Raw genomic sequence first — 25,894 nt, forward strand, 5'->3', positions numbered from 1 at the left:
ACTTAAAGGCTGAAGTGGTCTCACAGCCTTTAATTTCCTTGATCCTCTGATAAGAATTGTAGTTTTCTCCAGCCAGCATTGATGGCTGAAGTTTTCTGGTGGCCTTAGGTTGTGTTCTCCTTGATCCAGTGGATTTGCTCTATGATTAAACTTCTGTCCTTTATCATTGGCCTGTAGCTTTCAGCAACTTTAGCTTGATGGTTGGTGAGGATAATGAAGTCTGTTCTTCCCTTGGCCCAGGTTGAAGCCGATGTAATACCTTTGGAATAGGGCTGGAAAATTGCTCTTAGCTTATCTTTATTTTCTGATTGATGGATTTAAGATACCAACCCCAGTAACCTAGTGAAAAGAATCAGAAATGAGGAAGCTTGGTTGAATTCTAGTTTTTGCTCCTCTACTTGTTATCCACATTAGCCCAAACAGTTCACTTAAACGTCTTGGGCTTTAGTTTCTTCATCTTTGAAATGAGGGAACTCTCTCTAAGAGCCTTTGCAGGAATAAAAAAATTATCTGATTATGTGATTCTAAATATTATTCTTTAAGCTGTGAATGTGGAGCCAAAGAGCGTGAGTTCAAATCCTGACTGTATTAATTAGTATCTGTATGGTAGTGAGCAGGTCAGTACTCTGGGCCCTGATTTAAAATGAAAAAGTTGGATTCAGTGACCAGTAAGTTCCTTTACAGTTATAAATGTATGATCCCGTGATAGTTTAGTGATAGAGTTTTTAAGGGCAGTGGCAATATTCTCTTTCAGTCTTTTCAAGGGCTTTCAGGTAATATTGAACATTCCTCAAATTACTTTAAGTTTCTCTTGAGATTTTTGTGACCAGATCTTTTTTAAGTTGTTAGAATGATCTACTCAGAAAAATTGCACATATAATCTATATTTTCAGTGGCTGTTTTTATGTTTATCTCTTAAATATTAACAATTCTTAATAACCTTGGATAGTACATAGTAAAGAAAAGGAAATGAGCTTACTTTTCACTAATGGGGAAGAAAATTGTTTTTCTGAGCAAGTTAAGTTGCAGTTACTGTGCCATATTTGATTTTTTATCTATATGGAAGAACCATCATATCATTTTGATGTTTTCCTCTGTTGTTAGATATTTAAAGTTTGTTGGAGTGAAGAAAGAGCTTTATCAAACAGGTGTGCTATGAAGCGATTTTTTGAAGTAATTGTCTCACTTTAACCTCCTTTGTTAACCCTGTAGGAATAAGGAAAGACCCAGGCAAATCCTTTGTACCAAGGACTGTCATGATTGGGGGAAAGGTAAGGTGTCTTTCTTGTAGATTCATAGACTACCATTTTGCTCCCTTGATGGAAAGATTATAATCCTTTTATATGTTGGTTAGAGGACTTGTCCATTCATTATCTACTGTCTTAGTTGGTGGTCTCCTAGAGTTACTGTGGCTAAAACATTTATCCTCCAGTGCGTCTTAGTGACTTCTATATCATTGAACTTGAAGTCCATTAAACCTCCCCCCAGTTATTTTCAGTCAGATTGCTCTCTTGGCAAACTGTCCCTATCTTATTCTTGTGAAATGGATTTTTTGTACCTGAGTGTAACACTTCACATTGATCCCTCTTAAATTTCATCTTCAGTTTGACCCAGTGTTAGGGACCATCAAGCTCTTTTTGAATCCTCACTTGTCTGTTACATTCTCTGTCCTTCCTGTCTTTATGTTTATCCACATGTTTCACAGGCATGCCATAGTGGCCTTTCCCCCCTCATAATGTCTTGATCCAAGTGACCGTGTGGAGCGCAGATCCCTTGGGCACTCCATTAGAGACCCCTTGGCAAGCTGACATCAAGCCTGTAATGAACGATCTTCGTGTATCATTTAGCTAGCTCCAACTTTGCTCCAGATATTGTTCTATCTTTTCCCACAGGAATATCATGAAGGCCTTTGTCATATGCTTTTCTAGAATCCGTAGGTGAACTAGGAGGCAATGTGGTTTAGGGGAAAGGCTGCTAAATTTAAAAGACCCAGGACCTGCATTCAAATCCTGGCCTTTTGACTTGCTACTTAGATGACCCTGGGAGAACCATTTACCCTCTTTGGGCCTCAGTTTCCTCATGTTTAAAATGTAGGGATTAGACTAAATGATCTCTAAGAACCCTTCCAACTTTGATCCCACATATCTAGAGTATTCCTTTGATCTTTAGACTAGTAAGAGCACAGAGACCAGACTGGGGAATCTCATTGGTATAGGAAATTCCCTCATTACAGAGGTCAGCACCTCTTAGCTGTGTAGAGCAGTGAGAGGTCAGATGACCTGCCCATAGTCTCTCAGCCAGGATGTGGTAGACGGAAGACTTGAACCTAGGTCTTCTTGGCTTTGAGGCAGGCTTCTATCCGTTATACCACATGGCTTCTCTGCCAATCTTGTAACCCTGTCAAGAAAGGAAATGAGGTTAGTCTGTCGTTGTTGGTTTCTTGGTAAAATCATGCTGATTATTAATGACCATTCCATTTCTGGATGTTCATTCATCATCCTTTTAATAACACTTTCTAGAATACCAGCAGGCATAAAAATTAAGTTGTATTTGGTATCCTATGTTCAGTTTCTTTTTTTGAGCATCAACACATTTATCCAAGACAACTCTGAAGACTTATCATGAAAGATGCTGTCCATTCCCAGAAAAAGAACTGGTGGACTCTGAATGCAGATTAAAGCATACATACTTTTAAAATTTTTCTTGGGTTTTTATTTTAGTCTGTGTTTTCTTTTATAACATGACTATATGGAAATATGTTTTGCATAATTATACATGTATAAACTATATCAAATTGCTTGCCTTCTCAATAAAGGGGGTGGGGAGGGAGGGAGAGAATTTGGAATTCAATTTTTAAAATGTTGAAAATTATTTTTACATGTATTTGGGGAAAAACATATTAAAGTTAGAAAAGAAAAGAAAATCAACACATTTGTTCTTCAGCCACAAGAGGTAGTGCTTCTTTTGTCTTCTGTGACCTTTCAAAGGTCATTGACTGATTGCTGGGACCCACAGAGGAAGAAGTGGCCATGCCCTCTTAGAGTTTCTAATAAAGACATTGTTTGACAGCTACTCTAAATTTGGGAAGAGCACATTTCAAAAAGTTCAGAGAAAAGATAGGCAGGATCTCATTAATTAAAATTCTTAAGATCATAGATTTAGCACTGCATGGGACCTTAGAGCCCATCTAATCCAGCCCCCCCATTTTACAGATGAAGTAAATGAGGCCCAGGGAAGTTCAGTGACTTAGCAGAGATGACACAAAAAGCAAGCATCTTCAGAGGAAGTCAGCCTAGAAAGATGTGAAATTCTGAAGACACAGAAGGGCAGTTCTAATGAGAAGGAAAAGAGAATGTTGTTTAAAGATATAGATATGGATGTATAGTTAACTCATAACTGTGCCAGGCTCTTTGAACCACCATCACCACTACCTTCACCACCATCTTCCCTCTGACATCAGTGGAAACAGCCTGAGGCCACTGGGAATAGTAGCATCCCCTAAATCACAAGAAATGTTTTCACACCAGCCTTTGTAGCCATCTTGGAGGAGAGAAATCAGTGTGGAAAAGGGGCCCCTCTTTCCTCCTCACCAGCAAGAACTACAACTGGGAGATGAACACAAAAGTCCAGGGAGCGGCCACACCCCCCAGGCCACCCATCCTGCTTCCAGCCCAGCCCTCACAGCCCTCGTCCTGGGAGGCAACTCCAGAATCTAAGTCCTTGAGGCTGTCAAATGGTTTAGCATCAGAAAGTGATAGAATTTTATCTGTGGAAATGATGTTAATGAAGAAGCACTACCGTCTTGTTGTACGCTATGGGCCATGAGACCTTTCCATCTGATTTGCACCTGAAATCTTCCATATGGCGTGTCTCCCATATGAGAATGTGAGCTCTTTGAGAGCAGGGCTTTCTTACTTTTCTCTGTGTGTCCCTAGCACTTAGCACAGTGCTTTGCATATAGCAAGAGTTTATTAAATATTCTGTTCATTCGATCATTCATCAACCAGCCAGAGGCCTGCTAAAATCCGTTGCAGCTGATATGTGATAGTGGATCGGTAATCATACTTGTGCATTTTTAAGGGCCTCAACATAGTGTTCACATGAATTATGAATGGACTTGGTGACTTTATCGAAGTAAGATATTAGCATCTCTGCCAATTTTTGTCTCTTTTTTTGTTTCAGGATAACTTAAATAAAATTTAAAAAAAAATTTTTTTTAATGCATTTTACCGTTCCTTTTTTAACTCCTACTTCCGCAATCAGAAGAAGGAGGCTTTTGACAGAACTTCTGATTAGAGGAATTCTAGTCTGTGATTTCCTAACAGCCACTCTATCACACAGATAAACAATGGCCGGGCACTGTAGCAGTGTAGTTCACCTTTGGACTGGCTTACTCAATTTTTTACCCATGGGTAGCTAGCTTAGGGTGATCTAGCCTGTGCTATTTATTTGCTTACTGTACCACAGCCATTCAGATCATTTACCCTGGAGCAAATACTACTCTCTTTTCTCTTTGTTATTTCCCGACTAAATTCCTCTGATTAAATCATTTGCAAATGCATTCTTACAATTCAGGCATGCCATTGGAAAATAGACACAAAGTACAGGGTGTGGCTATCTTATCAATTGGAAATTAAGCTGTATTTGCCCTTTAATCCATTTTGTTATATTGTTGAAATATATGTAGTACTTAGGGTATATAATAGAAGCTATTTCAGGAAAGCTCAGTGAACTAAAATAGTGATTACAAATATACCTACTGGTTCTGCAAACTTCTGATACATTTTATATCAGTGCATAGATAAATACAACCTTCTACCATTTTTGCAAAGAACATAGGGAATGTATCCATTAAAAGCTTAGCACTTCATGAAATGCTGTAGCCTTGAAGGATACCATTTGAAGGAGGTCTTGTGCTTGATGGCATTGGACTCTGAAATCCGAAGTCCTTTTTTTCTAAGGTTCTTAAACAGGTTATTAGAATTTGAGGGAACCAGTATAGGAGATGTGATTTATTATTTGACACAGTGTAATAGCTTGGATGAGCGCCCTGTAGGCTGTAAAAATATTAAGTCAGCATTCTGTGAGGTCGTTCCTTGTAGTATTGTTTCAGTTCATTAGCTGTTTAGGTATCCTGATGTTAAGGCGTTTTGCTAAATTGTGCATTGAATAAAAAATAAAAGTAACATAGCCCTGAACCTCTTGGAGCTTATGTTGTGATGGAGAGGACAATACAGGAAGGAAAGTGAATAATCCTTTGTAAGCGCCTGCCATGTGTCAGGCACTGTGCTAAGCGCTTTATGCATATTATGATAAGTACACAAACAGCCGTCACACAAAGCAGAATATAGGTGCTATAAGGTAGAGACAGAGTGCTGTTCAGCTTTGGTGACTTAACTCTATTTAGAAGGGAAGAAGTAGGCTTCATGGAGGAGGTCACATTTGAGCTGACTCTGGAAGGATGAGTGGGTTTTCATCAGGTGGAAGTTGGGATAGAGAAAGAGCATTCTAGCAAGAGGGAGCAAAAACAGGGAAAAGAGAAAGTCCATTTGGGAATCGGGAAATAATCGTTGGGCTGGAATGTAGCATACTTGGATGTAGCAGGCAGCAAGGGTGGATTAAAGCCTAATTGTGGAGGCTATCCAATGTTTACTCTATTCTCTGGGCCATATTAATTTAGCAGTGGTGTGCAGGATGCTTTGTAGGTGAGAGAGATTTGAGGCAGGGAGATCAATTTGAAAAGCATTGCAAGAGCCCAGATGAGACAGAGTGAGACCTTGGTGTTAGGGTAATGGTTGTGGGAATTTTTTAAAAAGACAGAGATGAACATTAGCATTTATCTTTTAAAGTTCACAAAGTACTTTCCATACTTTATGTCATTTGAACCTCTCCATAACTCTGTTCTTATTATTTTATCCTCATTTTGCAAAGGAAGAAAGTAAGGCTCAGAGCAATTAAGTGACTTGTCCCTTGTCACACAGCTAGTCAATGTCAGAGGCAAGATTTGAACCCAGGTCTTCCTGACTCAATAAGACCATTGCTTGATATAAGTTTAGTTTTGGACATGTTGCATAAATGGTGGCTTTTGTTTACTCTGTGGCCTGGGCAGCCTGACTCCCTCCTATTTATTTGTTTGCTTTAATCTCACTGTCTCCTTTTCTTACCTTTCCAAACTCCCAAAAGGAATTCCTGAGGTAGAAAAACAAATTAAATGAACAAATTTAAAGAAATTGTTTTTTCCAGAGAAATGTGAGATTGGTATTAAATGTAAAATAGTTAAGATCAAATTAAGTGTTCAGTATCCCTGTGACTATTTATATGTGTTTTTGAATACATTGAAGTATTGGATTTATTTTTCAAGTAACCATAGGTCTGGAATAGTTCGATAGAAATCATATGAGCCTTGTAGCTAAGAAGTTGCCTCAGTTTTATCTCAAGAAATGCAAAACTCTTTCTATGTGCGTATTTGTATCCAATAATCATTAAACATTTGTAAGCACTTTTTATGTGTCAGACACTGTGTTGAGCATCAGGGATGGAAAGAAAGGCAAAGGACAGTCTTTGCCCTTGAGGAATTTATTATAATCTAATGGAAGAAACAACATAACAAGTATGTACAAACAAGTTACATACAGGATAAATAGGAAATAGCCAACAGACAGAAGGCACTAGAAATAAGATTGATTGGGAAATGCTTGGATATAGAACCAGCATATTATGAGATTGGAAGGAATGTCAAGTAGTCAGTGGTTTCTTAAGTGTTTAGACTGAACTAGAACTGATGGGTTCAGAAATTCAGAACTTCGGTCTTCTTTTGAGGGTCCTTGCTAATTGGTTTTGGATGAGTTTGATAAAAAGGGACCCCAAACTATACTGTCTCCTGGAATAAGGTAAAAGGAAGCATGTGGGATCATTTTCCTTTGAAAAACGTAAACCATTACCATAATAAATGGTGCTCATTAGTTATGTGTCTTGGTATACTTTTATTGACTGTTTTCAAATGCAGAAATTTTGACTAGCTCAGGCTGCGAATTCTTATCATAAAAGTTGAGTGATAACATGAGGTGATTCCATGAGGGCATACTTAATGTTTCAATTAATTTCAGTAGCAGTTAATAACTCCTACAAGAAAAAATTATTAATTTGTAAGCATTTATCTTGATAAACTAGTAATAATACTATTTTCTTATTTTTTCTCATTCTTAAATGATATCTAATCTTCTATGTATTTTCATAGCTATCTGATCTTTGTCTGTTTGCAGGCTGCTCCTGGTTATCACATGGCTAAGATGATCATCAAGTTGGTTACGTCCATTGGTGATGTCGTCAATCAGGATCCAGTTGTAGGAGACAGGCTTAAAGTGATCTTCTTAGAGAATTATCGAGTGTCCTTTGCTGAAAAAGGTAGAACTTGGAAATCTTCACTTGAAATATAGATGTAGCTTATGGTTCTGTTGGAAACAACTCATATTCATATACTGTTTCCTTCTGCTTCCTAATGGCAACTGTAATATGGAGTCTGAGACTCTGGTCTGTGCAGTCTTTGGGTTTTCCTTAGAACAAAGTAACTTTTGATTAACCTGAGCCTGCAGGTAGAGGAAATATTTTCTAGGCCTCTGAATGATAAGCGTCAAAGGCTAATCATTAGCTATTCTCTATGTTTGTCCTTCGTTCTCAAAGAGGACCATGACATCAGGGAAATGATGACATGACTTGCAGTTGACTTTGATTTGAGTGAGGGAAGGCTGTGTAAGGTCACCAGCCTCACTTTCTCCTCCAGAGCCATCTGGGTGCAGTGGCCTGATATTCACCAAGACGACTGGAGATGGCCCAGGATGCATTGGGAGACCCTGGTCCTGTCAGGCTAAGGTCTTTTCAGGTTCTCACTTTGGGTGAGGTAATGCCCATTCAATGAATAGGCCTCTTAAAGAAGTTAATCAAGAGATGGCCCCTTTAATCAAAACTTAAAAAAAAGAATTCAAACTGGGAGGGGAAGACCCTCAGGGTTCCTGGCCAAAAGAAAAACAGTTACTATTTGGCAAATACCAGTAGTAACTGTAAATAGCTATTCTCTAGTCCATCATGAAAGAACTTCACCCTGGAGACTAAAGTATGTACTCAACTAGCAGATCAGGCATGACCAAGAAGGACATTAATGTTTTAAGATCAGAATTGTCTGTGAGTCAGTAAACATTTATTAAGCACCTTATGTGCTGTGCACTGTGCTGTGTGCTGGGGATACAAAGTAAGCCAGAAGACAATCCTGGCTCCCAAGGAGCTCTCAACCTATACTAGGTACAAAAAAGCTCTGTACAGGATAAATTGGAAATGATCAAGAGGGAAGGCACTAGAATTAAGGAGAATTGGGAAAGGCTTCCTGTAGAAGATGGGCTCCAATGAAGCCAGGGAAGCCAGGAGGCTGAGGTGAGCCGGCGGAACTTGACAGCCATGGGGTACATGGCTGTCTTGGCACTGAATCCCCCTTATCTCATGGCTTTTGTTTTCCTGTCTCTTGTCCTTGAAGCTCATCCCTTACTTCTGTTTTCTCTCCTCTCTGAATTTTTTCCAGTTTTTCTTCCCCCTGGTCTTTGATCTTAGTCTCTCTCTGTTGGACCTGTGTCTCTTGTGTCCCTCCACGTGGGGAGAAGCCATGATCAAAGGCAGTAGGATGCCTAACAGCTTTGAGTTACTGTGCTTCATACTGAATGGAAACTTACTAAAACATTCTCCTCCTTTGAGAATTCAGGAATGGAAAACCCAGTCAAGTCTGACCTGGCTTGCTTTCTATGTAGCCATACTGCTTCTTACCAAGAAAATGTATTTAACATATGGGACATCACTTAGTTTTGCAGAGTTCTTTGAAATCCCTCTCATTCCTTCTTTATAATAAAACCTCCCCCAGGTTCATGTAACTGCTTTGACTTTTCACAGAGATTAAATGCTTCTTTTCTTCTTACAGTATTTGGTCTCACCTGCTACTTCTGATTCTGGCAGCCACTAATAGTGGCTCTTATATGTCTGCAGCTGGGAGTAAAGGAGTTTTGAGAATTTTGAGATTTCTCTTATAAACCATTGCAGGAATGTGCAAAGGATATATACATACTGACCTTGAATACCCTTCCAAACTCCTTCCAGGTTGATGAAGGCTCTAGATCTCAAATGTAAATCCTGATTTTCCTAATACGAAGACAGATATTTGGCAGGCATGTGACTTGCACCATCCAGTAAGGAGTTGAGCTGGGGTTTGAATTCCCAAAGTTCCTAGTTATCTATTCAGTCCCCTGTGCTTCACTTGGCTATAAGCTTACTAAATATAAGGTGCTAGTTGCAATTTTGCAGGCTCCCTAAATAAAGAAATGCATTCAGATTATAAACTAATTTCTGTTTAATTTTTCCCTCTTTCCAGCCACCCTCTCTTTCAGTTCTCCTCTGTCCATCTCTGCTTTGTGTAGTATTAAGTGTCCTGGCAATCCTATATACAGAGTGGTAGTAGTAATAGTTCAGGACTCAGAGTTCTACCTAAATGTTCTATTATTCTTCAGATAACTCTCTAAACAGTAATATTAATGATTCATCATAATGTTCTCAAAGACAACTTCTTAGGGAAGCTCTTAGACATAGTCTTATGTGTGCCATTAGGAATGACCTTGATTCTTCCATGTCTACACACCTAGCTTTTTCTCCTTTGAGGGAGGGCTGGACTTGGCTGTTCTTTATATCAGTATTTCTAATAATACAATGAAAAGCAGTGATACATCATAAACTACACCCTTTGTCTTTTTATTTTGTCAGACTTGAATAGCAATGACATCAAACTAAGATGTCTTACTGAGTAAGGCAAAAGGCCAAAAGAACCCTTCTTGCCAGCATGTTGGGGAGAAACTGTAAGGTAGAGTGCAACTTTTCTACCATCTAGTTCATGGAAAATTCTATTTAAGAGCACCCTTGGGATAAACTACAAGATCTGATGCTATGTCTCTAGGTGCCACATCATGAAAAATGCCATTGAACAAAAACTATTTTGTGTTGGACTGTCTTCTCTCCCTGCATCCCCTTTGCATTTCCCCAGTATCTCTCTATAAAGATGTTATCTTATATTGTCTATTTAAGTGGGCCCTCTGCACACCTGGGAATCCACCCTTTTTTACGTTTTTACTTATGGACTAAAGAGCTTTAGAAATCTAGTTGCCTCTATAAACTAAGGAAATAAATTCTTGCTCAGCATTGGTTTTGGTGGATTATTTCTCTGGCACATCTAGGGAGTGTCTGATAAACTAAGTTTGATAGGCCCAGGCTTAAAGAATGGCTGAATGAACTCATCTTGTTTTATGTTGCCCTTTTTCATCTCATCTCACAGTGATCCCTTCAGCTGACCTGTCACAGCAAATCTCCACAGCTGGCACAGAGGCCTCAGGCACAGGGAACATGAAATTTATGCTGAATGGAGCTCTCACTATTGGAACCATGGATGGTGCTAATGTGGAGATGGCTGAAGAAGCTGGGGAAGAGAATCTTTTCATCTTTGGTATGAGGGTGGAGGATGTGGAAGCCATGGACAAGAAAGGGTATGTGCTTCTCCATTGCTTAGTCATTTTTCCTCCCTTTCCTTTTATTTGTTCCATAAAGCATGTCATCTTTGCTGTTTTTATAATTCTAGGTCATTAGTGTAGTGCGATACCGCTTAAGCTTGAGAATTAAATTTTACAAACATTAAGTTCCTGCTTGCAGTGTACTGTGCTGGTCACTGGAGAAGAGACAGTTTATTTAAGAGATAGGCCCGGCTGTCATGGAGCTAACATTCTATAAGTATAGAACGCATGGGCAGGCGAATACGATCATTGTCACTGTGTGATAAGCACTTTAGACACACGTAAAACAAGTGCTTTGATAAGTTTGTGTGGGAAAAGGTTGTTACTGGTGGGTGGGGTCAGAGAAGGCGTCATGAAAGAGGTGGCATTTGAGTTAGATGAGACTTTTCTAGAAAATGAGTAGAATTCAACAGGTGAGGGAGGGGTAGGAGAATGCAGAGTATGTTTGCAGTACAGTTTGGCTAGAACCTTGAATACACGGTAGGGAGTAGAATGTGACGATTGAATGAAGTATAAATTTGTCAGACATTTAGCGTATGCCAAGTACAGTGCTTTGCTGGGCATACAGAGACAAAATGGAGGACAATCCTTGCCTTCAAGGGGAAGGGAGGAAGAGGAGGGAAAAGGCATTTATATAGCACCTACTATGTGTCAGATACTGTGCTAAGAGTTTTACATATATTTCATTTCTTCACAACAACCCTGGGAAATGAGTGCTTTTATTACCCCCGTTGTACAGTTGAGGAAACTGAGGCAAACAGAGGTCAAATGACTTTGCCCAGAGTCACACAGCTGGTAAATATCTTGAGTTCGGATTTGAACTCACGGTCTTTCTGACTTTGGGCCCAGTACTCCTTCCATTGCACCACCTAGCTGCCCCCAGGCGCTTACATTCTAATAGAGGGAGGCAAAAAAGATAGCAGAGTGTTAGGAAGGGAAGTTTCAGTTTGGAAAGGTATTAGTGCAGTGAGTGGAGCCTTAGTGGAGTGGATAGTCACACCTTTTCTAGTAGCAGTGGCAGGATTGATGTATTGATTTGATTTTGGTTCCATACCAGGACAGGGGTGGGGGGAAGGGGAACACAGCTGGTGAAGAGATGGCCTGAAGAGTAATGGGAAGCTCCTCAAACCAGTCTATCCCAATGCAGCAGGCCATCAGAGGAGCTCGGCAGTAGGGACAGCGAGTCTTAAAAGGAGCCAGGAACTCTATTTCAGAGATGAAAGAGTCAAGTCATTCTTGACATTATATTTGGTAAAATGATGTCAGATTGTGGAGGGCCTTGAAAGGCAGAGGAATTGAAACTTGGCCTAGTCTTTCAAGTGAATCCAGGAAAGGCTTTTGAGCAGAAACAGCTTCACAGGAAGGCTATTCCCTCAGATGAGCACAATATGATTTTTGAATAATATAAAAAATTATTACGTATGCAGTATGTGGGGTTATCAGAGCTCTCTTTCCTTCGGTTATGGCTAGAGAAAGACCACAGCATGTAAATATCACAAAGGAAACACGAATGTAGCCACTTCCCCTTTCCTGCACATACAACTAGCTCTCCAGGTCTCCCTCTGTTCTGTATCTTTATCTTGCCTTTGCACTGGCAGCCCCAGGGGCTCAGTACACTTCCCCCTCACCTCGGCTACCTAGAAGGCCTCTCTCCCTCTAAGACTCAAATCATGCACTACCTTCTACATGAAGCCTAGCATAGTCCTTGGAATATAATGGGAACTTAGTAAAAGTTTGTTGTTTAACTGATAGAAGTTTGCAGGAGATGAGAAAATACTGGTAAATATTGCGTCATGCCCTTGTATGTTCACATAGTGAAAGCTATGAGGTTGAGGAAGACATCTTTATATTTGGTCATGGGCCTGTCAACATACATAATGTACTTATATGTCAACATCAGGAATATTTGCATTTACTTCCCTGCAGGTATAATGCCAAGGAGTACTATGACCGGATCCCAGAGCTGAAGCAAGTGATCGACCAGATCAGCGGTGGATTTTTCTCTCCTAAGGATCCTGACTGCTTCAGAGATATTGTGAACATGCTAATGTATCATGACAGGTAGAAAATTAGCTTTAGTTTCACGCTTGTCTAGAAATTTGCTTGATTTGAAGTCCAAGTATAACCCACTGAGTGCAAAATATTTCTTTTTTGTGTATCTGCAGCTCATTCTATCTGTATCTGTTTTGACACTTAACAAATATTGAGGAAGGAAGGAAGGAAAGGAATAAACATTTATACAGCATTTATTATGTGCCAGAAACTGAGCTAAACACTTTACAAATATCATCTCATTTGATCTTCATAGCAACCCTGGGAGAGAGGTGCTATTATTATCCCCATTTTACAGTTGAGGAAACTGAGGCCAAAAAAAAAAAAAGAGGTTAAGTGACCGTATCTGTGAGACAGAGCACTTGGTCCTAGGAATAAATAACCTGAGTTCTAGTCTAAGCTCTGTGTGTCCTGTACATAAACCCTCATAGATGCAGCTTTTCCCTCTGCCTCCTCTTCTGTCCAGGGATGGCTCTTCTGGAGACCTTACCTGAGTCAGAACACATCCTCTTCACTTTGTTTCCTTATCACTGAAATAGAGATTATTGTAATAACTCCCTGCCCACCCCAAAGGCTTATTATAAAGATCAGTTATAATAATATCTGTAAATGCGATGACAACTGAAAATAAGTTTTATTGAAATGAACTAAGGGCCTAATTATAAGGAGAAGCCTGCATATATTAGCTTTAAATGCAGAGGCTCTTAACTTTTTTTGTCTCCTGGACCCCTTCTCAAAACAATATTTCTTTAAAAAAATTTTTTAATCAAAGGAAATACTAAATTTAAATTAGAAGTTAATAAAAATAAAGATTTAATTTTTCTTATTCAAGTTCATGGACCCCTAAAATCTCTCCATAGACCAGGGTTTGTGGACCCCAGCTAAAGGACGCTTGCTGTAAAAATTGTAGGAGTGGCCTTTGCTTTCTTTAATCCTTTACAGAGAGGATATTTTAGTCATAGTCTCCCCTAATTATTAAAATTAGTAGATGGATGATGGAGTAGATAAGCTCTTAAGAAAGCATTAGTATATTTGTGTGGTGTTGCACAGCCTAAGTCTAAACATGAGTTATTAACTAGTACTGACATCAGTCAGATTCACTGGTTAAGGTCCATTGTTTAGGAAGTAAATAGGTACATGTTTAGCCAGTTAAGTGCCAGCTATTAACTTTAGCCCTTTTATTGAAGTTAACTTTTTCTAGCTAGTACTTAGAATTTATTTTCCCTCGTTACCGTAGCTCTTAACTAGTAAATCTGTCTAATAGCTGGCCTTTGGTTAAAAATGTATTTAAATAGCCACAAAACTTTGATTTTTATACTCAGGAAGCAAGCTCAGCAAATATATTTGGAACTAGAAGACTAAACAGAAATGCAGTTAATAAATGTGGGTCTCTTACCATGACATTCTCCACTAAAGAGCTACTCTAATATCTCGTCATGTTATCAAGGTGACCTGAGCTTCTAAAGGGCCTCAAGCATAGATAGGCCTGGTATGTGTGTCTTTAATCCAAGGATTCAACCAGTTCACTTGGGAGAGAATAAACATCAAGTTAGATGCCAGGTTATGATTTTTTTGCGCGTCACTGGAGGGGGTACCCATACCAGTATTATCCCAGATCTTTTCCAGTACTGAAGAAGTTAGCTAAGAGGTAGATACTCACTGACATAAACAGAGAGCTCTTCTATATACAAGATTTTCGAGTGTTCGTAATGGTGCTTTTGTTAATGGTCATCACTTAAGTTCACTACTTTTAGTGCTAACTCTAAGGTGTTTATCAAAACTGTACTATAGCTAGTGAATGTGTACTTGAATTCCTTAGAAATGAAGATTGTTTTTAAAAGAATTAGTGTTAAAAATTCAGAGAACTGGATCTTTTCTGTCCATTCACCCATGTTTCTGTTATTGTAGAATATTATTTTTCTGGAGTATTTTTTTTTACTTTGCCCAACATTATTCTAATCACAATCTATTTTGTTTTCAGGTTTAAAGTGTTTGCTGACTATGAAGCCTATATAGAATGCCAAGCCAAAGTGGACCAGTTATATAGGGTAATACTGCATACATACTCTGAGAACTTAGGGGCATGAGATGCTCAGAAAGCCAGGTCACCCGCAGGATGGCACAGCCCAACACAACCAAATATTGTACAGTCTGTCAGGAGATGTTTCTGTGAGAGGTCTGGCTTACAAGGGTCTTTGCTCAGTCTCCTGGCCAGCTGCTAGCAACAAGGGCAGAAACCAGCCCTCTCTGTCTCACTGTATATTGCTCTCATTTTCAAAGAGGATTCTCTAAAATGCTATTTTCACAATTGGATTGTAGCCCCCAAGTGGGGTGGTATAGAGTTTGAAGAACATTTCAGAGACCTGAGTTACATAGTTGGGTGCAGATGATCAGCTTACGTGTTCCCTTTGAGATTGTAAATGCCAAAAGCTCTGCTTTCTGAACCTTGTCACCTTTTCCCTTGTCCTTTCCACTTGTAACATCCATAGCAATGTGGAAACCCCCACCCGCCCCCCCACCCCCATTCCACTGTAGCCCAAGTCTCTTCTGTCCTTGGCATGGTTATTAGCAGAGAGTCTTCCTCTTAACTTGTCTTTGAGCCCAGCGGGGATATTTGCCACATCTCCTTAAAGAAGAGTTAGGATTGGGATGGTAAATACATTGAGCTGTTGGTCCTCAGATGAAAGGGAAGCTGTTACCACCAATATTCATCCATAAAACTTTTGTAGATATGATGAGAAGAGATTATAGATACCTTACTGTAGCAGTGCTAGAAACCATTCTCTCCTTGTTCAGTTTGTGTGTTTTTGTTAGATTTTTTAAAGTAACCTGTACCACAAAGTAGCCATAAAAAAGAGCATAGGGACATTTCCTTCTTTCACTTTTTATTAATTTATTGTTTATGAAGTACTTGCTGTATTGTCAGCACTATGCCAGGCACTATAAATATACAAAAAAAAGGAGAAATGTTCTTTCTCCTCTTGAAAGCTAATTAAGGAAGCAGATTTACATACACGAAACTGCTAGAAAACAATTCAGGGCAGTGTTTGTGCTGAAGAAATTCAGTCAAGGAAATGTCTTAAATTGCACTTGGTCTAGGAAAGCTGGCAGTTTGGGCCTCATACTTGGGATTTGACCTGAGAAAGAGCATTTCTAGCAGGAAAAAAGCATGAGCAAAGACATAAAAGCTGGAATGAACATTGGGAGTCAGAAAAAAACCTAGGCTGGCTAGATTGGACAGTGTGCTTGGAGGAGTAGAGGAACCTGAGACGAGTTTTTAATTGGGCCTTTGGACAAGAGGACTTTGGGTTCCAGATTCAGCGCTTTGAATTTAGACCAGGAAGCAATGAAAAGCTGCTCTATGTTTTTCAGCAGGGAAGTGAGTGATGTAACAGGTTAATTGGAGAGGACAGAAATTAGAGGGAAGGAGAACCACTTAGGAAGCAAATGCAGTTGTGTAGGCTTGAGGTGCTAAACACAAAATTCAGAGTAGGCTTGATAGCAGGTGCTCTGCTACACCTTTCTATTCCCATGTGACCTGGTTTATGGTAAGGTCTAGACGGAAGGATGACTGCTATTTTCGGATTCTTTTTTCTCTCTCTTAGAGATCAGTAGAAGAAGCAAGTGAGATTGGGTAAGAGGAATTGAGAATGGCATTGATAGATATGATTGAGTTCACTGTAGATTGTTAGGCAGATGACTTCTGAAAGCCATTAAAAGGGCTGCCATGAGATTATGAGACCATCCCTCTTGATTTGCCATTTTTATAGTCAGTGTCAGTCTTAACCATGAAGTGTGAAGTTCAGTCACCAAGCACATATTAAGCATATACTGTGTTCCAGTGACTGTGCTAAGCACCATGAGATATGAAGAAAGGCAAAAATGACCTCTGATGTCAAGGACCTCCTGTTCTGATGGGGAGACAACATGCAAGCAGCCATGTACCTGCAAGTTTTTCATACACACAGACACACACACACACACACACACGTATGTATATATTTACACTCTTTTTCTCAGAGAGAGAGAGTGAGAGTGTAAATAGGAAGTAATTTCAGAGGAAAGGCTTGACAGAAGGTTGGATTTGTTCAGGGTCTGAAAGGAAGCCAGGAGGGCCCGGAGGTAGGAGTGAGAAGTATTCATTCTAATACATACATGTACACATAGCACATAAGCTGAAAGTTAGGAAGAACCTTACAGAGTTTGCACTACGACATGGTTGCTCAGGTCTTCTTTGACTTCCTCTAACAAGGGGATGCCCATCACCTCCTCAAGGCAGTCCATCCCATGCCTAGCTCATAGTAGGCTTGTTGGTTGGAGGGCTCTGGTTGGTAGGAAGTTTTCTTTACATAAATCTAAAATCTGCCTTTGACTTCCACTTATTGCTCCTATTTATTCCTTCTGGATCCAAGGAGAACAAATCAAATCCTTCCCCATGGCTGTCTTTTCACTATTATGTGATCTGTGTCTGTTAAGCCTAAGAGTTTTCCCCAGGACCTCCTTTGCCAAGGTTACTTGGCTCACTACAAGTGGTCTCTTAGCAGCAGAGGTTCTGGCTGCTTGGTGTCTTTCCTGGTCAATCTCCCCAAGCTTTGGAAATTGAAGTCTAGAGTTTAAAAAGCCCAGCAGGTTGACATTTGGAATGAAAATGATTTAAAAAGAATGTAGAGAGAGGGAATGTGGAGTCTGACTGAATTTTGTGCCTGAATTTTTTTTAATATATTTGTCACATTTTGGGTGACAAAAATGTTCTGTTAAAAAACTGTGTCTTTAAAGTGTTTATACCTTCTTTCAGGCAACCTTGTGTGAAATTAGGTTTAGGGCCTAGTACTGATAGAAAGGAGCAGCAGGTTACACTTCTCTCTCTTGTGGGTGACCACAAACTATTTACATGTAGTCAGAGTGAAGCAGGATGGTGATGTGATCTTCTAGTAGGATTCAGCACCAAAGGCCCCCGAGAGGACCCAGTGAAGATTTTACTCAGTCTCCTGTCCCAAAGAAAACTTCATCCCTTTGTATGGTAACATACAAACTTTCCTTCACTATTTGTGGTCATGGGAAATTGTTATTCAGTCATTATTTAATCGTGTCTGACTCTGTGACCGGCCCCACTTGGGGTTTTCTTGGCAAAGATAGTGGTGTGGTTTGCCATTTCCTTCTTCACTTCATTTTACAGGTGAGGAAACTGAGGCAAACAGGGTTAAGCGACCTGCCCAGGGACACACAGCTAGTAAATGCCTGAGGCCGGATTTGAATTCAGGTCTTCCTGACTCCAGACCTAGCACTCTATCCACTGCACCACCTAGCTGCCCTTGGGAAATAGGAGCCATATTTATAATTGAGCTGTTAACCTCCTCTGCCATGAAAGCATCTATCCAAACTGTAATTTAAGAGCCGGAATAAGGGGTTTGAGTTTCATTTTCTCTAATTGCCCCTGCCTTATCTCCAGAAAACATGCCTGTATACAGTGAAATGACCCAGTGAGAGAAGCCTCAGTCTTCCCCATATGGAGAAGGCAGGTCCTGCATGACTGAGAAGAGTCCATCAGGTGACAATGATGCTTTTTCTTTCCCCACCTCTTGGCTCGGGGTTTTAAAATGAGTGGTTAGAAGGCTGTTGAGGATAGACTGAATGGTGATTCTTCACAGTTTTATGTCCTGAAGGAAGGTTAGGCCTTGGGCGCTAGCAGAGATTTTGATTTGTGATTGCTAGTTTCTCCCTGGTCCTTTCCCTCCCTCACTTCTCCTTCCCACCTTCTAATCCCTTGGAGACTCAGAGAAGTTGTTGGCCTGGGTTTCAGGCCTGTGCTATAATCCTCTCTTCACCGTCCTGCTCACGTGCTGATTCTGGCCTCTGTAGCTTTGCTCGTGGTGTGCACTTTCCGTGAATCCATTCTACATCCCTGGTGTTTCCTGGAACACCCAGCACAAAATGGGCACGTAGTAGGCGCTCATTAAAGAATTCATGAGATGAATTGAGTGTCTGAGGATTCCAGGTTCTGTTCCCAGGCCCTCTGCTGGTAAATCTAGACCAAGCATACGACTTCCATGGCAGTACACTTCCCTTTTAGGTCACCCTCCTGGGTTCATTCTGGGGGCCGTATCATTTAGTAATAGCCTCCTAGTAAATATAGGAGTCAGGGACTCCTCACCTCCCAGCAAACTGCCTCGAGAGCCAAAATTACAGCTTGCAGGACTGTTGTCAGGTATTGTATTTTTATAGCCGTAGTCCCTCAGTTCTGATGGGTTTTTCTAACTTCTCTTTTGTTTCGCAGAATCCCAAAGAGTGGACAAAGAAAGTCATCAAGAATGTCGCTTGCTCTGGGAAGTTTTCCAGTGACCGGACAATCACTGAATACGCCAGGGAGATATGGGGTGTTGAACCCTCAGATGTGAAGATCCCACCCCCTAACATCCCCAGGGAGTAGCTCGTCCTGTCACTGGGGTACTGTTGGGAACAACAGCCTCATGGATTCAAGATGGAAGTGCTTTTGGTTTCTAGTTAACTTTGCACCAAATGCAGTTTGCAGTCACTTACCACCGGTGGATGATCTTGTCTTTATAAAGTAGTATTTCGCAGAGAAGGAAGTGATGGTGGTGATGATGGTTTGAGGGAAAAGAAGGAGGGCATGATTTATGCCTGTTCTTCCAAGTTAGTGAGGTAGCTTAGGTGCTGGGTGCTTTGGGAATTTGTGCCCCTTTCCTATTATCCGCGCCCCCCCAAAAAGCAGCTTTGTGAAGATAGAAGAAGAATCCTCAGTAAAATGAGCATTCGGTAGGTAGGTAGATGGATGGAATAGCTATTCTGCCAGCTTCGTCCTGCTTGCTAGTATGCATAGTTCTTGGCTTGCTTGCTGTCCTATCCCCTTCCCCAGAAGACTTGCGCACTATCTTCCAGCCAGTTTGGACTCTTTACTTCAGGCTGCTAGGACTCTGCATTGTAATACCTGTTGTCTATATGAAAATGGTCTTGATGAGATAAGGAATGTGCATTTCAGCAAAGGCTTTGGAAGTGCATATCAAGTGCAGCATTGCTTGTGAGGCTTCTTTGAAAATGACCAGGGATTATTACAGTCCCCTTTGTCACACACACGCACGCCACGCTCTCCTCCCTTCCCAGTTCCCTCCCTTCCCCTCCAGTGTCCTCTCCGACCCTAGAGAATCATGAAACCTTTAATATCTTCATAGAATTTCATAGTCTACGTAGTCTTTTCTTCCTTGTGTATAAATGAACAGGAGGGGGAATAATTCTGTCTCTCAAGAATTGTCGATGTCTGGATTTTTAAAAGCTAATTCCATGAAAGAAATCAAGATCATGACTAGGTAGAAGATAACGAGCATTTTTTTTTCTTTAAAAAAAGAACATACTAAAAAGTGCAGTTCTGGCCAAATCCCATGGTGCCAACATGGAAAGAATGATATTTAGCAGACCAGGAACATTGGGGGCTCTGAGGGAAGAAGAGGGCCTGTTGTGTACAAAGAGCACTCCTCTTTCCTGAACAGATAGAATACTTTATTCCAGTGTCCAGCTTCCCCAGAAACTCAGGTCCTTGGTTCTAGTCCAGTCTTCTTTGGACCTGGGTGGTAGTCATGGAACCACTGTCATCAGGAGGGTATTACTGACTTAAGCTGCAGTTTGCCTTAAAGATCGAGTTAGTAATGCTGGGTAGGGCCACAGATTTGCCAGTATTAAATATTCCCTACTTCCCGACTTGCCTTGTTTCCTACATCTCCAGACACACTTCCTAGTTGAAGGTGGACAAGGTGAGTCCATATTTGTCAGAAATCTGTCCTTAGAACTTACCAAAGTGCAAGAAGTTCTCACTTGTTCTTCTTGCAGGTAAAACCTTTGCCATTGCCAAGCATACACACTCTCTTGGCATTGCCCTGTCTTATCCTACAAATAAACGGAGATAAAGCTATAGCATCGTGTGGGTTCAGGGCCAGCAAGTGAATAAGCAAACATGGAGACTTAGAGCTTGAGAGAGGCCCCTTTGGTCCCCAGATCACAGCTCTGGTGCAGCTACTGGTCCTTTCTCTGGTAGTTTGCCCACATTTGAATGATTATAATCTGGGCTGACATTTCCTAGAAGTGTCAAAAGCAGAACATGGAGGAGACAGCACCACTTAGTATAAATAGATTGTATACATCTTTTAAGGACAGAACTATTTAACTGAAGGATAGCATGGTTTTGTTTTTTTTTTTTTCCCCAAGAAAAATTAATTAAGAAGTGAAACTAGCTATGGCTTTTTCCTTCTTTACCACCTGAAAATGGTACTGTTTAACTTAGTATAAACAAGTTATTTGCTATGAATATATTAAACTTTCTGAATACTGGTGAGCCCCACCCAGCAACTACTACCTGTTCTAATGGGTGTACTGGAACGCCTTATGCTTCGGCTAAGGACAGTGTAAGTAGCTGAGGACTCCCCTGAAGAGGTAGCTGGACCCCCTAGCTCATTGGCTCATATTTTGGGCTTTTATCTAAACAAAATTTGCTTCTCCCCCAATCTATTTTCAGAGCAGTTAGGAGAAAAGGAAGTAGGGCTGAATGTTCTACCTTTTTCTGTCTGAATATGAGGGTTCTTGATTTAGGTCCTACTTTTATTATCTGCTGTTCTCTACCACATTATAATGGAGTGGCATAGAGAACTGAAGAATGGAGATTGTGATTTGGAAGCAGATCTGGGGTGTGTGTTTCTTTGTTGTATTTGCTGAACCACCAAGACCAAAGCATTCTCTGTTGCTAGTGGAAGTGTATTGTCCTGTTCTTTGAGAGTCGGGTGAAGGACAGGCCTCCCTGGCTACGCTAATGCTCCAGAGTAGATCTCATACTGATTAATTTTCCAAAGTAGTGAAAGTCTGCAAAGAAAAAGGTATGGGAAAAGCTGCAGAGTTAACCATTTTTTGATCATTGGAAAGAGGACCAGTTATTTGGATCGAACTCTGATTTTAATTCCTTAAGTATCAAGCTGTTATTCTTGGAGGCTTCCTTACTTGCATGTTGGGTGTATGGATACCTGTCGCCTTATTGTCTCTCTCTTTGTTTACGAATAAGCCATTGAACAAGCCAGACCCTTAGTATGCTAGTCCATTGAGGTTTTCCTAATGGGGCATTTCCTTAGTCAGGAATGCCTGATGGGGAGTGTTGTTCCAGGAACTCACTGGGGTTGGTTTAGGAGGGAAACCAAACCCTGGCTCAGCCCTGGGGCAGAGCCCTAATGTTTTCCACCCTGGCTGCATTCAAACCCTTGTGTACACAGATTCTGTATTCCATGAAGCCAGCACTGTATGTGTGAAATCACTGTCTGTAGTGGATCACTGTTACTATCCTTGTGTGTGAGAAACTGATTAAACAATTATGTCAATGGTTAATTGGACACATATCCTAGACTGCTTTTTTTTAAAAATGCATAATCAAAACCCCATTTGTTACATCAATGCCCTCTGTTCCCTCCTAACTCTTCTCAGAAGCCACCACCAGTTCACCTGGGTTATGCCTAGTAACAAGCAAAGCAGCCACAAAGGATTAATTAAGCATCCTCACCTGTTCCACTTCAGAGTGCAGCAAAGCCAGCACTCACCAGGGAAGAACACTGATTGAGGATAGCATATGCCTGTTCATCATTGCTTTGGCTTAGTGGCTTACAGCTAAAAATTCACCCCTAGAGGTGGTGATGGAGAGGAGCCAGCCCTACCTGAAGATGCCAGGCTCATTCTCCTCTTCATTGAGAGGGTAGATTGCTGTAATAAATCAGGCTTAGTGGAGAACAAAGGTGTGCCACTACTTTGTCACAAACATCAGTGGGGGAAAATGTGGAATTCCACAATGATTAGTGTTAACTTCAGCCCGGCTCTGATCACGAGGGTGTTGGGGTGGGGCGGGGGGGGGGGGTGGAGGAGGGGGAAGGGCAGATTAGCCCACTTTTTTCTCAAAGCTGACACCCAGGGCAGTGAGGTGCCCACCTTTCAGTCATGCCCAAATGTCTTATGAAATGCTGTGATAGTGGCTTGAAAACCAGTTATTCAAAGAGCCTCCTTGAAAGTATGGTACAATGTTAGAAGAAAATATGCTTTATTTTATTTTAATGGCGATGGTGTTCATTCTATTGGAATCCAACCCACCTTCACTTCAGTTCTTGTACATACTTGACAGTAAAGGATGCTGTGGAGGCTCTAAAACGTGAAGCCTCCGAGTTGCCTTGTCCCCCTTTTTTGTGCACACAGCTGCAGGTTGACTCAAGAATTATTCACAATGAACTAATGAAGTTTTTTGTATCCAAAGAAACTGAGACCATTTAACACATGGAACAATTGAGCTTTTGATTATTCAGGCTTTCCTCAGATCTTGCTAGGAGCTCTAATGCCACAATGGTATCTTTATTTCTAAGAACAAAGCCCCCCATGGACCTGGGCTGCTGACATATTGACCCTCCCCTCCTTCCCCCCCAAATCGCTGGCAAGCAGAGGTATAAACATTCATACTCGTGCAACTATACCACCCAATTCTGCATTCCGAGTTAAAACTTCTCCGTGCTTTTTGGTAAACATTAAGAACACTAGTGAAGTAGATATTATTGTTCACGACACATGATAAACCATTGTAGCCAGGAAGAAATTGTAGGAAATGCTAGGATAGTTCTGGTTAATAGACTTAGAGAATTCTAAAGCGGAAGGGACCATGGAGAACAAGACTGTCTGACTTACTTTACTTGTGCAGAAGCAGAGCCAGACCTAGACTGAGTGAGATCTAACTCCAGGCTGGTGTTTTATACTGTTTATTAATGACTTTTCTTTCTCATCCCACTCCCATATTCAATCCATCAGTTCCCCAGGTCTTGTCAATTCTATCTGTCCCCTTTTCTCTATTCAGAGCCAGGCTGTCTATGGGATGTGACTGTAACACAAGGATATGTTTACTTTAATTTCAAATCCCCACAAGGTACACTAACAGTAGACTGATGCTTCTGGCCTGGAAGTGGCTTGTCCTGGGGCCCCAGAGTAAAATGAGCCCTTTTCCACACAAGCCCAATGTGCTAATAATAAATCAGGATTCAGGAACCCCACAGACACTGAAAGGGCCTAAGGAGTTCAGCCTGTTCCCATGAGGTATTATAGCAGGTACTTCGAAACAACCCAGGGTGAGGAGGCCTAAAAGAGAGAATGGATCCTAGAAATTAAAGACATGTGTATTTAACACTTAAGCACAAAAGGGGCAGAGTCAACAATGGAGTGATCCAAAGGCAACTTTATTAAAATTATGCATTTTTTTTCTTTAAGAGATTTTACTTTAAGTTTCAATACACAATACTGGCCTAATGATTGGAACTGTAGGTGACAAACAGTATCAGGTTCATGCTTTGGAGAATCTGACCTTTTGTTAACTGGGGAAGATGGACAATATTCTCATTTAAGGTTGAATTGTATTTAATAGGTGCCTAATGAAAGCAACAGCATCTCATGGAATGTTGGTTTGGTTGTACAAAAAAAGCCAAACGACACCTCTATCAGTGCAATAAATAACTCCAATGAGTAGCATTTCAGTGGCACACAGCTCATAAGTAACATGGGCCAAAACTATACTCCATCTTTCTGTGGCATAAAATTCATTAAAAATAGACCTTATGCACCTGTAACTAGAACTCCCATGCAAGCTTATGTGCTCATGCTACTCAATATACAACTCCAAGAATGGGCATTCTGTGCCTAAGGCTGCAAGATTTCACCTTGGGACCAGTATTGCAAAGAAAAGGAAACTTGATGTGCAATCTGGAACATTCCTATCCCACTGTGCAGAACAGCCTTCCCCATGGAGAGAGCTTCTGGTACGTACTTGGATTAGGGGGTTGAGTTTTGCCTAAGGCAAAAAAAGGAAGACATCAGGAAACTCCATTCACATTCACTAGCCAAGTTCTGCCCCAGCTTTTTAAGCAGACAAACTTAAACCCTAAAGCTGGGAAAGCTCACTGTGCCTTTAAAACCGTGTAGCTGAGACCACAGGGCAAAGCAGTCTCATGGACATTGTTCAAGGTACAAACTTTTCTGCCTCAAAGTGCTTAGTGTGGTTGACTTTTCTAGGTTTGCAGAGAGAAAGGAAGACAGATCACCACCACTATTATATTTTTAAATAAATGCTCAGTTTAGACCCAGGTTAGTTAAAAGGATGGGAGAGAGAAATGAACTGACAGAAGTACAAATAATAATCACCATAATAAGTCTTGTGAATTAGCAAAAGTACCACCAAGAAAAGAGAGTGATGGCCATGGAGTGCAAGTATGCCTAGGGCAAGAAGGAATAATAATAAACCGTCCAAAGTTCGTTATGGGTGTACTAGGGAGAGATAGGAAGAAGCCCAAATAAATCCTTCATTTTCAAGCCTCCTCCCACCACTCCCTTCAGTTAGAGGTTGAAGTCCTTGTTTTGAGACAGCAAGAGTCCCTTTCACCTTCTTGAGTAACGATTGAGCTTCTAGAAGAAATGAGTAAAGAACAAAGTCTCCATCATAAAAAAAAAGCCACCAAAAAGCAAGACAGAAGTAGGATCAACCAAGTTATGGCAGGTCCACCATGACCAACTCATGCCTAATAGAAAGCTCAAGTTGCGGGGTGGAGAGAAACAAAGCCATTGGTCCACTCTTAAATTTCCAAGAAGGGTTCCTGTTTTGAGCCACTTGGTTGGATCCTCAGGTCCATTGGGGTCACACTGAGTTGCTCTGTAAAGCTGCTTTCCATTCCTACCAGGGCTAGACAAACCAACTGATATCATTTTGAGTCCCCTCCATAGGAAAGCTTGATGACAAGCCAGGGTTCCTGAGCAATGCGGATGCCGGAGTGCTAGACTCATCTGCTGCTGACGGTTTCCAGGATTGTGGACTGATCCAAAGGAAAAGGAAAGGATGGGGGGAAAAGAGATCTTCATGCTTTCACACAGCCAGTCCTCAGTGACGTAGCTCACGATGATGCTCATGTTCTGATTTTCCCAGGAATTCCCTAGACCAAAAGAAAATAGTCAGTCCATGAGACAAATACAAGGCAATTAAGTTCAGATGCCAACCAGGTAAGAGGTAGCTGGTGACTAAGTAGAGAGAGTGCTGGCCTGGAGTCAGGAAGAGCTGAGTTCAAATGTCTGGCCTCAGACACTTGCTAGCTGTGAGACCCTGGACAAGTCACTTAAACTCTGTTTTCCTGTTTCCTCAACTGTAAAATGGTGGTGGTAATGGCACCTACCTCCTAGGGTCCTTAGCGCAGTGCCCA

General features: G+C 40.9%; 2 protein-coding genes across 4 annotated transcripts in view; one reads left to right on the top strand and one right to left on the bottom strand.

The window, feature by feature from the left end:
- The window catches only part of PYGB (glycogen phosphorylase B), an 86,573-nt gene extending 64,552 nt beyond the window's left edge, over positions 1-22,021 (top strand). The window contains exons 15-20 of the mRNA XM_036749070.1: positions 1,213-1,271; positions 7,263-7,404; positions 10,358-10,565; positions 12,516-12,650; positions 14,623-14,689; positions 18,916-22,021. Of these exons, the coding sequence (XP_036604965.1) occupies positions 1,213-1,271; positions 7,263-7,404; positions 10,358-10,565; positions 12,516-12,650; positions 14,623-14,689; positions 18,916-19,068 (764 nt within the window). The 3' untranslated portion in view covers positions 19,069-22,021. The remainder of the gene's footprint in view (positions 1-1,212; positions 1,272-7,262; positions 7,405-10,357; positions 10,566-12,515; positions 12,651-14,622; positions 14,690-18,915) is intronic.
- Positions 22,022-23,869: 1,848 nt separating this feature from the next.
- ABHD12 (abhydrolase domain containing 12, lysophospholipase) overlaps positions 23,870-25,894 on the bottom strand; it is a 147,365-nt gene continuing 145,340 nt past the window's right edge. For all 3 annotated transcript variants that reach the window (XM_036750214.1, XM_036750215.1, XM_036750213.1), the window contains one exon: positions 23,870-25,630. In XM_036750214.1, the coding sequence (XP_036606109.1) occupies positions 25,579-25,630 (52 nt within the window). In that variant the 3' untranslated portion in view covers positions 23,870-25,578. The remainder of the gene's footprint in view (positions 25,631-25,894) is intronic.

This window comes from Trichosurus vulpecula, chromosome 3 (assembly GCF_011100635.1).
Source record: "Trichosurus vulpecula isolate mTriVul1 chromosome 3, mTriVul1.pri, whole genome shotgun sequence".
Classification (NCBI taxonomy): domain Eukaryota; kingdom Metazoa; phylum Chordata; class Mammalia; order Diprotodontia; family Phalangeridae; genus Trichosurus; species Trichosurus vulpecula.